General features: G+C 39.1%; 1 protein-coding gene across 1 annotated transcript in view; it reads right to left on the bottom strand.

Moving 5' to 3' along the window:
• adcy6b (adenylate cyclase 6b) overlaps window positions 1–16,790 on the bottom strand; it is a 63,181-nt gene that overhangs the window by 15,760 nt on the left and 30,631 nt on the right. Inside the window, exons 4-5 of the mRNA XM_063015929.1 lie at window positions 3,221–3,370; window positions 743–864 (exon numbers count right to left, since the gene is read on the bottom strand). Of these exons, the coding sequence (XP_062871999.1) occupies window positions 743–864; window positions 3,221–3,370 (272 nt within the window). The remainder of the gene's footprint in view (window positions 1–742; window positions 865–3,220; window positions 3,371–16,790) is intronic.

The raw sequence follows: 16,790 nt of genomic DNA on the forward strand, positions 1-16,790 counted from the left end.
TATTTAAATATTACATTTAAACATAGTAAAATATTACATTATTAAAATATTAATAAAATATTACATTTAAACAGTAAAATATTAAATTATTAAAAAATTAAATGTATACAGTAAAGTATAAAATTATTAAAATATTAAATATCATTTAAATATTAAATTGGTACATAGTAAAATATTACATTATTAAAATATTATTAAATTATTAAAATATTATTAAAATATTTAATTTAAACAGTAAAATATTAAATTATAAAAACATTATTAAAATATAAAATATTAAATTTAAACACAGTAATATATTACATTATTAAAATAATATTAAAAATATTAAATTTAAACATAATATTAAAACAGTAAAATTTTAATTAAGACTTCTCTGTCATCCAATTGCCAACCCAAGGTTTCTCAATTCTTGGAAAAGCAGCATTTCTGAATTGTAATTTCGGCTGTGTGTTATCCAAGAACTCCAGCCATTTAATACGGGAGTCTGTCTTGTTTTTATTTGTGAGCAGAAAAAATAGAGGGTAAGGCCTGACAGGCCCAAAAAGCAGTTTATAACATGAATGCCAGAATGAATGTAACCTTCAGTGGGATTTAATTATCCAATTCTTTTCCATGTGGTTTGCAAGTAGTGCACCCTAAACTAAAGGCACTACTTTCTTAAATCATGAGTCTATACCAGAGTCTGAGGCCCTGACTGGTCCTGCCACTGGAAACCACCATATTTACACTTACATATTACCTGACGTTGTCGTGTTTCTGGATGTAGATCTTGTGAAACATCATATCCTCCTTCTTGGCGTTGATGTCTGCCTTCATTTCTATGGCAACGTGCCTGGGCAGTACCGAAAGCAGCAGGCGCTCCTGAGAAGGAATGTATGAAGGAACCACGGTGAGTTTGTGCACATGGAAGTGTTTTGGTGAATGTTAATAAGTATCATAGACTGAAAACAAACGTTTTTTAGTGGATTTTAATCATCTGTGTCAGAACATGGAATGTTAGGAAATCTGGGGACCAGCAGCAGAGCGATGAGGGAATGAGGGAATGTTCTGCAGATACGGTTCAATATGCTGGGAGGACTTTTATTTTAGGGTTTCTTGGGATTTTATGCTAAATCTGTCTGTACACTGATGTTGGTCCGGCTCACTCTGAAGCTGATGAGTGGTGCTGAGGTCAGGGCTCTGTGCAGGACACTGGAGTTACTTTAAATCAAGCTTTTCTTCATGTCTCTATAAAGCTTGGTTTGTACACATGGACACAGTCATGGCACATGGAATGTATAAATAAAATAGAACAAAAAAAGAAATTGGTCCTGTCCCTGATAAATATAAGCACAGAGCCCTGCCCTGGTAAATAATTAGCTATCTGCCAGCAGTCAGTCATGAATATCTGAGATTATACACTGACACGCAAACAAATGAAAACAAAAGATGTGGGACTTACCGCCCTGTAAGAAAACAAAACAAAGTATTTTGTGGAAAACTGTAGAGTCACGGAACAATACAATAATTTATGTAGTGTGACAGATAATAATGATATTTATAGATTATAATAATGCACCTATAGCTGTGTGTGTGGGTTATTGTTACTGATTTACCAAGGGTTACTGAGGGTTTATTTGTCTTATAATACAATACGATCACAACATATATTAATAATGCAATATTATCTACAATATAATACATTACAATCATGATATATACTAATAATACAATATAATCTATAGAATAATACAATATTATCTCAATATAATACAATATAATCTAGAGTACAATACAACACTATCACAGGAGCTTTTAACCTTTACTGGAAGTTTATCTAAACTTAAGAGTTACTAGCATCAAGATTTACGGCCCTGAACCACTAAGCCAAACGGGTAACTATAACCAACCAAAACCAGGATAATGCAATATTATCTACAATATAATAAAATACAACCACAATATATACCAATAATACAATATATTCTACAGTATAATACAATACTATCACAGGAGCTTTTAACTCTTTTTTAACTAAACTCTTTTTTAACAAACGACTGGTGCTGACTGCACTACATAATATGTTAAAATAGTGTACCTACCAGTATCAGTACTGGGAGAATACTATGGGCCCATAGTAGCAGACCATTTTAATGCACTGTTTAGTTTACTGTAGTTTGTACATTTTTGATCCAGTAGATTATAATCCATACAAGAAAAGCAACTCAAACTTTGTCTATTATATTTTAAATCAATGTTTAAGGAATATCCTGGCAGAGTGGCACAATGGGTAGTGCTGTGGTCTCACAGCAAAAAGGTCCTGGGTTTGATTCCCAAGCTAGGCAGCCAGGGTCCTTTCTGTGTAGAGTTTGCATGTTCTCGCTGTGTATGTGTTTCAGTTTTCTCACAAGCGTGTGTGTGTGTGTGTGTTTGCCCTGTAATGTTTTGGTGACCTGTCTGAGGTGTTTCCTACCTTTCACCTAAAGAATCAGATCCACTGTGACCCTGACCAGGATAAATTGGTAGTGAAAGAGAATTACTGAAACGTAAAGGTCAGGGCTCTGTGCAGGACACTGGAGTTTAAATCAAGCTTTTCTTCATGTCTTTATAGAGTTTGCTTTGTACAGTCATGCTGGAACATGAAAGGGCCTTCCCTAAACTGTTGCTGCATAGTTGGAAGCAAATAGTTTCTGTTATATAAGTGATTTATTACAGCTCTTAGCAACTGTTGTGGCTGAAAGATATGAATTAACTAATTAGAAGGAGCGTCCCAATACCTGTCTATATACACAGATCAGTCATAACATTATGACCACCTTCCTAATATTGTGTTGGTCCACCTTTTGCTGCCAAAACAGCCCTGACCTGTCGAGGCATGGAGTCTAACACCTTTCTATCAGAACCAGCATCGATGAGCCTTGGTCGCCCATGACCCTTTCGCCAGTTTACCACTGTTCCTTCCTTGGACCACTTTTGATAGACACTGACCACTGCAGACCGGGACACACCCCACAAGAGCTGCAGTTTTGGAGATGCTCTGACCCAGTCGTCTAGCCATCACAATTTGGTCCTTGTCAAACACGCTCAAATCCTCACGCTTGACCATTTTTCCTGCTACTAACAGGTGCCGTGATGAAGAGATAATCAGTGTTATTCACTTCACCTGTCAGTGGTCAGTTATGTCTATTTAAAACGTAACTCGGACTCATTGCAAAAGTGTGTTTAGGTGTGATTATACCTGCTGCTGGTTCTCTCTCTGGAGGTGGATTCTGGCCTGGATGTAGCCTCTGGTCTCTTTGAAGGCCTGCCTCTGAGACACCTCTGCTGGGTAGTGCGTGCAGATCCCGATGACGTTAGTGGACAGAAAAATCAGCGCGTTTGCACTTAACTGCATTTAAAAGAGCGAGAGAGAGAGAGAGAGAGAGAGAGAGAAAAAATGAATTAATCATTAAAAGGAAACGTTAGTATGTACAGAAATCTCACTTGTATGAGCAGGTTTCATACAAAGAAATTAGGCTTAGCCAGAAAAATAATGTCGTTTGATTTTTGTGTAGCTTTATGTAGTAGAGTTTTTATTCTCAGAACCTCTCCTGTCTGAGTTTGGACCAGATATCACGTTGTTTCTTGATCCCTGTTTTGTTTGCTTTAGGCTTTGAAAGCAGTAGCAGCACAGTCTCATCTATAAACTTCTAAATGACCAGGAGCTTTTCGGACGTCTCTTTCCAATATTAAGGACAATTAACTCAGAGCTAGTGTCTATACTCATGTAGGACGTCTTTCCACAATATTTTGTACTGAGTCTGTAGGAATTTGTGCCTGTTTATATAAATGGGAAGGTCAGGAAAACCCTGATGGTAGACATGGGGGCCTGGCTAGCTATCAAGATTCCGATTCATCCCAGAGAAATTAAGCAGGGATGACGTCTGGGATCTGTGCAGGCTTCTGGAGTTCCTCAACACCAGACTGTCAAACCTTGTCATGCTAGAACAGGCTCGCTGGGTAGCACTGTCACCTCACAGCAAGAAGGTCCTGGGTTCAATTCCCAGGTAGAGCGGTCCTTTCTGTGTGGAGTTTGCATGTTCTCCCTGTGTCTGTGTGGGTTTCCACCCACTGTCCAAAGACGTGCAAGTGAGGTGAACTGGACATACAAAACTGTCAATGACTGTGTTTGATAATAAAAACTTGAACTGATGAATCATGGGTAACCAGTAACTACCTGTCCTGTCATGAATGTAACCAAAGTGTGTAAAACATGATGATAAAATCCTAATAAATAAATAAACTGTCATACACTTGTATGTGGCTGTGGCTGAAATGTACCTCCCACCTCACACTATCAGTTTTATTCCTGCTGTTAGAACCTAATGTGCTGATCTGGTGATTCACTGAACCTCTTTGTCTGAGTGAGCGAGTCTAGAAATGCAGTCAGAAGGAATAAAACGTGTTAAACTGGTTCTACGACCTGGATCAACATCTGATTCTTCTGATACTTATCAGCACCGGAAGGCTCGGCGTAAAGGCGGGGCCGAGAGCCTGAGGAACGCAAGGCTGACAAAGTGCAGCTAGACGAACTGTGAGCATTGACGAATGTAGTGAAAACGTTCATTCCCACATGTTAGATAAGATTTCTGTTGCCGAACCCCAGAAGCAATCGGTCTTCTGGCTTCAGGTCGCACAGCTGAGAGTCTGTAAAAGACCACGTAAAGCATGGGAACCAACTCTGTAACTCCTGTAACTTCAGTGTAAGTTTCTCCAGTTTGATCACGTACTTCTGTCTGTGTTCCTAAAGAAGGTTCTTGGTTTCTAAAAAAGGTTCCCGCAGTGGCCACAAAGGGAAAAAAAAACCAAATAAAAAAAGACTTAAACAGAGAGGGTTCCCCCTAGACCACATCTGTTTGTCATCTATCAGACTCCATAGCAGAGTCTCATAGCAGTAATACAAGAGAACTGGACGTATGGTTTATAATCTTAAAATCATTAATCTTTTAAGATTACAAAGTCCAATATTCCTAAGTCTTTAAATATAATTACAAATGATCATTTTGGAAACAAATCCAGCTCTCTTACTATAAATACTAAAGGATTTGGAACTGTAACAGATAAGCGTTTAACCGTAATTACATCAAATATGAAGCTCTCAAGCCCCTAACATTTTAAACACAGGGCCATGTCGGCTTTGGGTCCTGTGTGGCTTCGTGTGGCCTCCTATGTATTAAATTTATTTTTAGATAAGTTTCCTGATGGCAGATTGTCTCCAGAGTTGTGTAGTACAAACCTTACCTAACACAGGGTTAGCGTTTCACCACATTAGTCAAAGCTCACAGTTGAACTAGAAGCAAAATTGAACCATAATGCTGCAAAAAGCTGATGGTTTCTTACCACAGACTAACCAAAGCTGTAACTGCCAACAACAGTTGAGACTCAGCTTGGGAGCAAGTCCTCTGTTTGTTTGTCTGTCTGACATGTCTGTCTGATGACTGGACTTGACCACCTGCCTGGCTTCCCACACCAGTTTTATTTGCTGTCATTATTCTGTTCTTGGGTGCCAAACAGTGGTGGTGTTTCTGTATTGTAAGTGCCATGGGCATCCCTCCTAGTCTTGAGTTACTGTGTTGTTTTGCCTTGACTTGACTTGAATTTGACTTGTCAGTGGACTGAGTAGCTGGCAGAGCTGCACTCAAGTGCTCTTTACCCCTTTCTCAAGTCTTTGATCTGTGTTTTATGTGTGTCCTGGTGAGCATGTGGCGTACTGTACTGTCTTTCTGCTCCAGTAATGCGGTGGTTTGTCTTTTCTGCTCTGGAATCCCACTCTGGGCTGCACCTTTCATTTTGTTTCATTTATTTCTGAAGTTTTACTCATTTGTGCATTCATTCCTGTCATTATTATTTTCCTGTGTTTTATTAGAGCAAGTTGTAACCAAAGTATTCAGAGGAAGGTACTCAGGTACCTAAGGTAAGAAGACAATACAGACAGAGAACATGCCAAACTACAAATACCACAAACAGTAAAAATAATCTGCCTTCTAAAGGTTGATGTGAGTTAGGATTTGAGACAGAGCCAGGTTCTCAGGGATTGAACTTGAACTATTCTGGAGCTGTGGTGCCCTAATACACTACATGAAAATGACAAACAGAGTTTGTAAACACATAAGAAAGCACATATACATTATAATGGAAATTCAGAGCTGCGGATCAAACCAGGGACCCTGAAGCTGTGCCTGACCAGCATCAGCTGCTACCCTACTATGCCACTTATTATATTGAAATGGCAGAAAGGTGAAAATGCCAGTCTGTTAATATTACATTTTGCTAAATAAGTGGTGCCACATTAAAAAAGCAATTAAAATAATAAAGGTTCCGCATTTAATAAGAGATTTAAAGTGTAGTGTGATGGTATTTATTACATTATTTAAATGATACCACTTATAATAATTAAATGCTGAAAAGGTGAAAATGTCAGTGCATTTGTGTATATTTGTGTCGTCCTGGGTCTGTGTTCACTCCTTAAAACCACAGGTGAAGAGCTACACCTTTACAAAATAGTCAGGACTAATGAAATGTAAATAAAAAGTAAGTGATGTATGTTGAATAATGCAAATGCTTGCTGTGCCAATCCTTTACACCCAACATCAGTGTCTGACCTCATAAACACTCTTGATTTAGCAGACACTTATATCCAAAGTGACTAACAGTAGTGTGACACTATATTGTCTAAGCAGTTGAAGGTTAAGGACCCAACAGTGGAAGTCTGGCAGTGGTGGGGCTTGAACTAGCGACCTTTTGATTGCTAGTCCAGTACGTTAACCCCTAAGCTAAAACTACCCTGCAAAAATCCGAAACCATTTACACTTTTGGTATTCAGCAGACACTTTTAACCATCCAACTGTGACCATGTACAATTCAAGCAATTGAGAATTAAGGGTCTTGCTCAAGGCCTCAAAAGTGGCAACCTGGCGGTAGTAGAGCTTGAACCAGGGACCTTCTGATTACTAGTCCAGTACCTTAATATCACTGAGCTACCACAGCTGATAGGGCACGAAGTCTCACAGACACACTTAAAAATCTTGTGAAAACCTTTCCAGAAGCACGGACGCTATTACAGCTGCAAATGGCGGCTTTTGGCCGTCCAGCTCCGCGGTGGTGTTTACAGAACACATGCAGAGATTTTTACAGCTTGCTTCCATCACGGTTGACAGCGAACGTCGTGTATTACTGGGTTTCAGCATCTTCAGCGTTCGTGTGATTAGCACGCTCGTGTTCTCTCTCTGACCCTGCAGCGTGGGAACAAAATATTTCCTCCGAGTGCAGAACGGACCACTTCCTATGAAGACTGAGTGCACTGTTAGTTTAATTTAGGAGTGCAAGTGAGGAGCAAAAGCATTCACATGATTAACTATACAGTGACAGAGAGGGGCCTCCCTCGCACCACATCCTTCTGTCATCCGTCACGCAGCGCATGAACCGCTCTCGGACCGTGGCTAGTAACAGAGAGTCAAGGCTAGTGGATTTATTTATATGCACATTTATATTCTTGATTTTTTTTATTTTTAACATGTCAGTAAAAGCCGAGCAGCCTTGAGTGAGAACTATAAATATAAAAAATGACGTGGATGAATAAAAACATTCACAAACTTAAGAAAATCGGGGTTTTGTTGCAAATATTAACACACTAAAGTTTTTCTGTCTAGAACTCTCATCTGGGTTTTAAAATGTCATCATGTTACACACAAAACCTCAACCTAAAACATATTAGGCACCCTGTTTGCTCTAGTATAATCTAATAAAAATGTGTTAGTACCAGCATCATAATGTATTTATTCACATAAAATATGAGTTAAAATATTTCTCGAGAAGTGTGTTTGGAACGTGAGAATCTAGAACACACAGCTGGATTCTCAAACGTCACACGCGATTGTTTTTAGCATTACTACATCACAGAACTCAGTGGTGCTTCACTCGATGTTAACAGCATGTAACAGCGCGACAGTAAATAAATAAACACACCCTTTATTAGGACAAGTCCTACAACTCATCAGTGCAAAGGACTGCAAAGTTCTGAAGCTGGATTCGTCTGCTATTGTTATTAATTAATTCATTTATTCACAGTTGCCATTTTATACTGACCTCTTTTTATATATATATATATATATATACAGTGTATCACAAAAGTGAGTACACCCCTCACATTTATGCAAATATTTTATTATATCTTTTCATGGGACAACACTATAGACATGAAACTTGGATATAACTTAGAGTAGTCAGTGTACAGCTTGTATGGCAGTGTAGATTTACTGTCTTCTGAAAATAACTCAACACACAGCCATTAATGTCTAAATGGCTGGCAACATAAGTGAGTACACCCCACAGTGAACATGTCCAAATTGTGCCCAAAGTGTCAATATTTTGTGTGACCATCATTATTATCCAGCACTGCCTTAACCCTCCTGGGCATGGAATTCACCAGAGCTGCACAGGTTGCTACTGGAATCCTCTTACACTCCTCCATGATGACATCACGGAGCTGGTGGATGTTAGACACCTGGTGGATGAACTCCTCCACCTTCCACTTGAGGATGCGCCACAGGTGCTCAATTGGGTTTAGTCCATCACCTTTACCTTCAGCTTCCTCAGCAAGGCAGTTGTCATCTTGGAGGTTGTGTTTGGGGTCATTATCCTGTTGGAAAACTGCCATGAGGCCCAGTTTTCGAAGGGAGGGGATCATGCTCTGTTTCAGAATGTCACAGTACATGTTGGAATTCATGTTTCCCTCAATGAACCGCAGTTCCCCAGTGCCAGCAACACTCATGCAGCCCAAGACCATGATGCTACCACCACCATGCTTGACTGTAGGCAAGATACAGTTGTCTTGGTACTTCTCACCAGGGCGCCGCCACACATGCTGGACACCATCTGAGCCAAACAAGTTTATCTTGGTCTCGTCAGACCACAGGGCATTCCCGTAATCCATGTTCTTGGACTGCTTGTCTTCAGCAAACTGTTTGCGGGCTTTCTTGTGCGTCAGCTTCCTTCTGGGATGACGACCATGCAGACCGAGTTGATGCAGTGAGCGGCGTATGGTCTGAGCACTGACAGGCTGACCTCCCACGTCTTCAACCTCTGCAGCAATGCTGGCAGCACTCATGTGTCTATTTTTTAAAGCCAACCTCTGGATATGACGCCGAACACGTGGACTCAACTTCTTTGGTCGACCCTGGCGAAGCCTGTTCCGAGTGGAACCTGTCCTGGAAAACCGCTGTATGACCTTGGCCACCATGCTGTAGCTCAGTTTCAGGGTGTTAGCAATCTTCTTATAGCCCAGGCCATCTTTGTGGAGAGCAACAATTCTATTTCTCACATCCTCAGAGAGTTCTTTGCCATTAGGTGCCATGTTGAATATCCAGTGGCCAGTATGAGAGAATTGTACCCAAAACACCAAATTTAACAGCCCTGCTCCCCATTTACACCTGGGACCTTGACACATGACACCAGGGAGGGACAACGACACATTTGGGCACAATTTGGACATGTTCATTGTGGGGTGTACTCACTTATGTTGCCAGCTATTTAGACATTAATGGCTGTGTGTTGAGTTATTTTCAGAAGACAGTAAATCTACACTGCTAAACAAGCTGTACACTGACTACTCTAAGTTATATCCAAGTTTCATGTCTATAGTGTTGTCCCATGAAAAGATATAAAGAAATATTTGCAGAAATGTGAGGGGTGTACTCACTTTTGTGATACACTGTATATATATATATATATATATATATATATATATACATACATATATACACTGATCAGCCATAACATTAAAACCACCTCCTTGTTTCTACACTCACTGTCCATTTTATCAGCTCCACTCACCATATAGAAGCACTTTGTAGTTCTACAATTACTAACTGTAGTCCATCTGTTTCTCTACATACTTTTTAGCCTGCTTTCACCCTCTTCTTCAATGGTCAGGACCCCCACAGGACCACCACAGAGCAGGTATTATTTAGGTGGTGGATCATTCTCAGCACTGCAGTGACACTGACATGGTGGTGGTGTGTTAGTGTGTGTTGTGCTGGTATGAGTGGATCAGACACAGCAGAGCTGATGGAGTTTTCAGGTGTGCCAAAAGTCAGCAAGATGTAACAGATACGAGGAAATGACCACGAGACAGCAGATCAGCCTAAATAAACACACCTATCAGCAAGACACGGGTGAAAACAATCCCAACAATGCTAAGTAATCTTAATCTCTAAGATCATAAAGAAATCAAACGCACTAATGTTACTGGGTGGATTTATCTCTTCATGCTTTACTATTTTTACTTCTACGAGAGAAAAGAAGCGGCGGAGCTTCGGGAAGCAGAGCAGGCTGAGCTGCCTTATTTCCATTTCCTCTGCAGTGCCATTCATTATTCAGCATGTCAGTGTCCAGGCTGCTGGAATTAGCACTTCATGCTAACTTCAAACTCAGCGCAACACGCCCACTGAGACCCTGGCAGCTGAGAGCGGGGTTTCTCACACACACACACACACACACACACAAGAAGAAAGCATAGCAGAAAGCTGAGATCATTGTTTAAATAAAATTAAATACAAAAAGCTGTTGATATTTCATTACAAAAGAAAAACACTAACGGCCTTTAAATGTTTTACTGACGTCAGACAGATAATGTTAATCATGAAGGAGCGAGAGTACGATTACAGAACCATCATCATACCAGGGAATTATCTAACTGACTACACTGAAGAGATGTTAAAATTTCTTATTAAAATAATAATTTCTTGGAGTTTTAGTTTAATAAAAGTCATTCATTAAGGTTTAAATTCACTGATGAAACAGTGATGGTGATGATTAAATGTTTCCTCTGGTTCTTGCTGGGTTTGAAATGGTTTATAATAATTAGTAACACTTGGTTTGTAAATTGAAACGGTCCGTACGACGGCGAGCTGTGTGTTATTCAACAGGCAGTGATGGTTTTTTAATAGTATTTAAGAGGAGGCCGGTGGTTACTGGTGTTGTGTTTGTGGTAATATGATGCAGTTTAATGGTGAATTAATGGACCGGGGGGACCAAAGTCTTTAACAAGATAGTCTGAATAAAATCGTAGAGAGGTCGTGATTAAAGGGGATCTGTTGAATTAAATCTCACTAGGACGAATCTTGAATTTTATGAATTATTATCAGAGCAGAAAATGACCCAACTGACCCTACAGGAGAGCGGTCAGAATTCTTACATTTTAAAGTGAATCTCTCACTCCCGAGGATGAAGCTTAGTTAACTGGAGACACTAAAGTTGCCTTAGGTATGAGTCTGTGTGTGTGTGTCTGCCCTGTGGTGGATTGGCAACCTGTCTGGTGTGCTTCCTGCCTTATACCCATAGAATTGTACCCACCACGACCCTGATTAGGATAAATCGGTGGTAAAACAGACAACGAATGAACTGCCGGAGGGAACTCACACAGACACGGGGAAACCATGCAAACTCCACACAGAGGGGACCCAGACCGCTCCACCTGGGAACTGAACCTAGGACCTTCTTGCTACCCACTGAGCCACCATGTCACTCTAATAGTAATATTATAGTTTTGCAAGACTTACTTATTGGTGCTGTAAGGTTTGTTAATGTTTGTCAATCAACATGGCCATGAAGCACCTACTATCAACAGCATGAGGACTTGAGTCATATTATCATTATTATTATTATTTTTATCATTATTATTATTATTGTTGTTATTATTATTGTTATTATTATTGTTATTATTATTGTTGTTGTTATTATTGTTTTTATTATTGTAATTATTTTTATCATTATTATTATTACTATTATTACTGTTATTATTATTATTATTATTGTTGCTGTTGTTATTATTGTTATTTTTTATCATTATTATTATTACTATTATTATTGTTATTATTATTATCATTATTATTATTATTGTTGTTGTTGTTGTTATTATTATTATCATTATTATTATTACTATCATTATTGTTATTATTATTATCATTATTAATATTATTATTATTGTTGTTGTTATTGTCATTATTATTATTATTATTATTATTATCATTATTATTATTATTAATATTATTATTACTATTGTTGTTGTTATTATCGTTATTATTATCATTATTATTTATATGGAGTGGTGTCTACATAGTTCTGGCCCTGTAGTGTTTATTTAAAGGAATAATAAGCTTCGTAACGCTGCAGAGCAGCAATGCTAAGTGTAAGAGCTCAGCAAAAAAAGCACGACTTACACAGCAAGAAAAAGCATGGCTTCAATTTATCCCTCTTGACAACTAATGACACAGCAAAGCTTTGGAAAAAAGGGCTTGTTTTGGAAAAAAAGAAGATCTTTTGAGTAAAGAGTTTCAGCCAGGCAGAAGAGCAAAGCTCATCAAGCATCCATTTAGCTGAGATGACGCATTTGTCTCATATAATGCCATCGAGACTGCGGGGAGTCTGTGCCTTTCCAAAAAAACACACTATCAAGGGACCTTGAGGAAAGCAAACGTGTAATTGGTAAAGAAAACAGATGTGATTTGAAACGCTGCACTTTAATATCAAACACGCAGATGTGATAACACAGGAATTATGCTTCAGTGAGAACATGACTGTAAGAAATGAATAATTATTTTGTTCAAATTAGATTTTGCTAAATATCATTCGTAGTTGATTCAACCTCAATAAGACATTCAGGAAAAAACAGTACTTAAAGAATCCAAATATTGGTCATCGTGGTATCAAATTTAAATATGTTTAATTAACAAAGCAAATATAAATGCCATATACTGTATATCTGAGCATGACGTTAAAGAAACGAGTCTTGTATCACTGCGCTCATATTTTGAAGGCTGATGACATTTACTGCTGGTGACACCTCACTTTTTCCGTCTTCCTTTCCTCTATCGTATGTACGTTCCATTTATAGAACTTTTTAATGTGCTAGGACGATAATTTGCAGCTCGGATGAGCTTCTGTAAATCTCACGTATTTTTGATCTGGAGGGTAAAACTGGGCATATAAGAGTTGTAGCCTAGTGGTTAAGGTACTGGACTAGTAAGCAGAAGGTCACTGGTTCAAACCCCACCCCAACCCCACCACTGGTTCAAACCCCACCACTTAAGTGAGGCCCTTAACCCTCAATTGCTTAGACTGTAAATTGCTTTGAATAAAAGCGTCTGAAAAGGCAGAAAATGTAAATATAATATAGACCAAGTGTTTAATTCTACATGTAAGTACCTAATAGTTTATTGATTTATTTATGCATTTGTACAAAAAATTTACAAAATATATCATGGTCAGGGTGTCTGCACTTTTGCATACATCTGTGTGTAGATATATATTGCTCTTATATTGACTATTATTTTATAAGTGCAGCACACTGTAGGCTGTATATAACAGAACACAAATAATTTTGTTTTCATTTATTAAATGTATTTATATTTACCATAGCAAACTAAATAATACTTATTCTTAATACTTATACGTTAAGGTAAAATACAGGTAAAATAAAACCCTCATATTAATCAACCAGATTGATTAAATATTTAATAAGAGGTCATATTGGCCCCGAACACAAAGTGGCCATAAATGAACAAGATCGGGTTATTGTTTATTAATTAAACGAATAATGCAAATAGTGCAAATAATTAAAAATAGTCAAAACAATTCACTGTTTTACTTCATTTTTTGAATTGTATACATGTATATGCAACCTCACTCATATTTCCTCCTTCATATTGTTGTTGTTGTCATTTATTTAAGCTAGAATTGTTCATGTCTAGGTCGGTACACAATGAACTCATGTTACATAATTGGTCACTTGACAAAATTAAATTATTAATGTTGGGGATTTTTATTTTAAAATTCTAGTATATAAATACAAAACCATCTTGGTGACCGGCGTGGTGTTTATTAGCTGTAGCAAATCTAATGCTGTAAAGAACAGAAGTGGATAAAGTCTGTGTGTGTGTGTGTGTGTGTGTGTGCGTGTGTGTAACGCATTAGCTGGGAGGACGATGGGGTATAACGGTCTAAATCTTTGTTTATACTCTTACTGTATCCGGGCCAGATTTTCTACTTTTCCATCTGATGTTGAATCAGTATTTACTTTTAGCACAGCATCAGTGGCAGGACCTTGAAGAGAGTCCAAACATCGACTTATAAGGCAACGACATGAACTTTCAACTACTATCAGTTAAAAACAAAAGAGATATAAATAAAAAAGGGAAAAAAAGAAGCCAAGAGGACCGGCTTTGAATAGAAAGTAAATATTTATAATCGAGCTGTGTAATTCTTCTATTCAGCAGGTTCAGCAGTCATAAAATTGGACTACTTATTGAAATATAAGATAGTAAGCATAAAAAAAACTAATCAAACTAGGGACAATATGTATTTTTAAAGATGTGAATCCAACTTCTGACATTTAAAAGCTTTATTAACTATTAAAAACTGCAGGGTTTAAAGATTACAGATGGCTGCCTATATATGCTTATTATATAATGGTCCAGTAGTGGCAGCAGTGCAGTCCATAAAATAATACAGACACTCAAGTGATCTCAATGTGACCCCAGGGACTCTGGTCATGACACTGTTTTTGGTGCAATACAGTGCCAAAAATCGCTGGTCTCATAGGATTTTTTCATGCACTTAACCAAAAACATCCAGCAAGCGACAGTTCTACAGCTTGTTTTGTTGATAAGAGAGGTCAGGGGGGAATGACCTGACCGGTTTGAGCTAACAGGAGTGTTAAGGTAGATCAAATAACCGCTCTTTACAACCATCATGAGTGGAAAAGCCTCTGGGAATGAAGAACATGTGATAATCTAAAACATGAGGCAGATGAGCTACAACAGCAAAAAATCATCGGGTTCCAGTCCCGTCATTCAAATTATTTCTCGATTTCTGCTGTGTCATGCAGATGATAAGATCAAAATTGTGTATGAACATCATGGATCCCCGAATCCAACCTGCCTTGAGTCAACAGTTTAGACTTGTGTTACATCAAAATGAGTTGGATGTACTAATCGCCTCCACAGTCGCCAGATTTAAATCTAATTAAGCACCTTTGGGATGCAGTAAACAAAACTGCATGAATGTTTAGCCAACACATCTGCAATGATGTCAACATGGACCTGTATCATGAAAAAAATTTATATGTTTGAAGAGCAATGAGGGTGGCACGGTGGCTCAGTGGGTAGCACTGTCGCCTCACAGCAAGAAGGTCCTGGGTTCGATCAAGTTTGCATGTTCTCCCTGTGTCTACGTGGGTTTCCCCCGGGAGCTCTGGTTTTCTCCCACAGTCCAAAAACATGCAGTCAAGTTAATTGGAGACACTGAATTGCCCTATAGGTGTGTGTGTGTGTCTGCCCTGCAATGGACTGGCGCCCCGTCCAGGGTGTTACTGTGTGTCTTGCACCCATTGAAAAGCTGGGATAGGCTCCAGCGCACAAAGCCCCATCCCCCCCGTGACCCCTAATTGGATAAGCGGTTAAGACAGTGAGTGAGTAAGAGTGGAGAGTAACGACGAGAGATCTGACCCAATATTAGTATGGCATTCCTAATAAAGTGACCAGTAAGTGAACATGGCATCAAATACATTTCGAAGCATTTCATAACTATACTGTATGATCCTGCTGTAACTCCGCTATGCTAGGATGCACATGTTACTGTTTAAAGTGGGTGGGTGTGGGAGTGGGAGTGGGGACAAGGGTGTCCTGGATGTAGGCCATGTGCAAAACAGGCCGAGTTTAAGTCATGCTTTGGCCCAAACCTAAATTAGTCTCAGCTGAGCAGTATGACAAGAGCGATCCCTGAGGAAATACAGAGCTTTACCTAACTCCGGCCTCAGCACATTCAGACTAAATTCTGCACAATATGTGCGTCTAATGCAGAGAAAAAACTGCAGAATGAATATGAATGTTTTTATTATTATCATTGTTTATTAATCGAGTGGCAAACCATCCAACAGTCTTTCTGACTTTTTGACGACATCCTGGGAAACACAGAATCAGTCAATCATAATTTCACTTCAGTCGACTCAATAATCCGTCACAGGCATCCGGAAATTCCTGCGAGAGAAACTGAAGATCCCACTGGGAGGAACATGACTTTTGTCTTTTCTGCTCCAAATTAAGGCATACCGACAGCCCCCCCCCCCCCCCCCCCCCCCTTCCCCATCCATCCAGCCCCTAACAAGGCCTCTGGACACACAAACCAACTCTCCAATCTCTCGAAAGATTCTCAGAAATGCTAAATCGGCCGCTGCGAAATGTCAACACATGGCGTGGACATCTACCACGCAGCCGAACCCGAACAGCCCTGCTTTCATTCTCCAGCAGGGGGTCAAGCGCCTACTGTTCCGCTTGAAGCTGACAGCGATTATCCTCCCCTCTTCCTTTACTTTATTTGGATCACTCAAAGTTAAGCCTGATTAAAAATTTACCCTTTTTGGATTGGACCGAGGAGAAAGATTCACACCTGCTTCATGTCAACTGTCTGAGAGTATTTAGTCTGTTCCTTCTGTCTAATCTCTCTCTCTCTCTCTCTCTCTCGCTCTCTCTCTCTCTCTCGGTCTCTCACCACATAAAATAGTTTGACTGAAGCTCCTAAATCAAAATAACATTTACATTTTCTGCATTTAGCAGATGCTTTTACCCAAAGTGACTTACAGCCTAAGCAATTGAGTGTTTTGGGTCTTGCTCAAGGGCCTAACGGTGGCAACCTGGCAGTGGAGGGGACTGACCCAGCGACCTCCTGCTTATTAGTCCAGTACCTTAACCGCTAGGCTACAATCTGTCCTATAA

The sequence above is a fragment of the Trichomycterus rosablanca genome, chromosome 19 (assembly GCF_030014385.1).
Source record: "Trichomycterus rosablanca isolate fTriRos1 chromosome 19, fTriRos1.hap1, whole genome shotgun sequence".
NCBI classification, from domain to species: domain Eukaryota; kingdom Metazoa; phylum Chordata; class Actinopteri; order Siluriformes; family Trichomycteridae; genus Trichomycterus; species Trichomycterus rosablanca.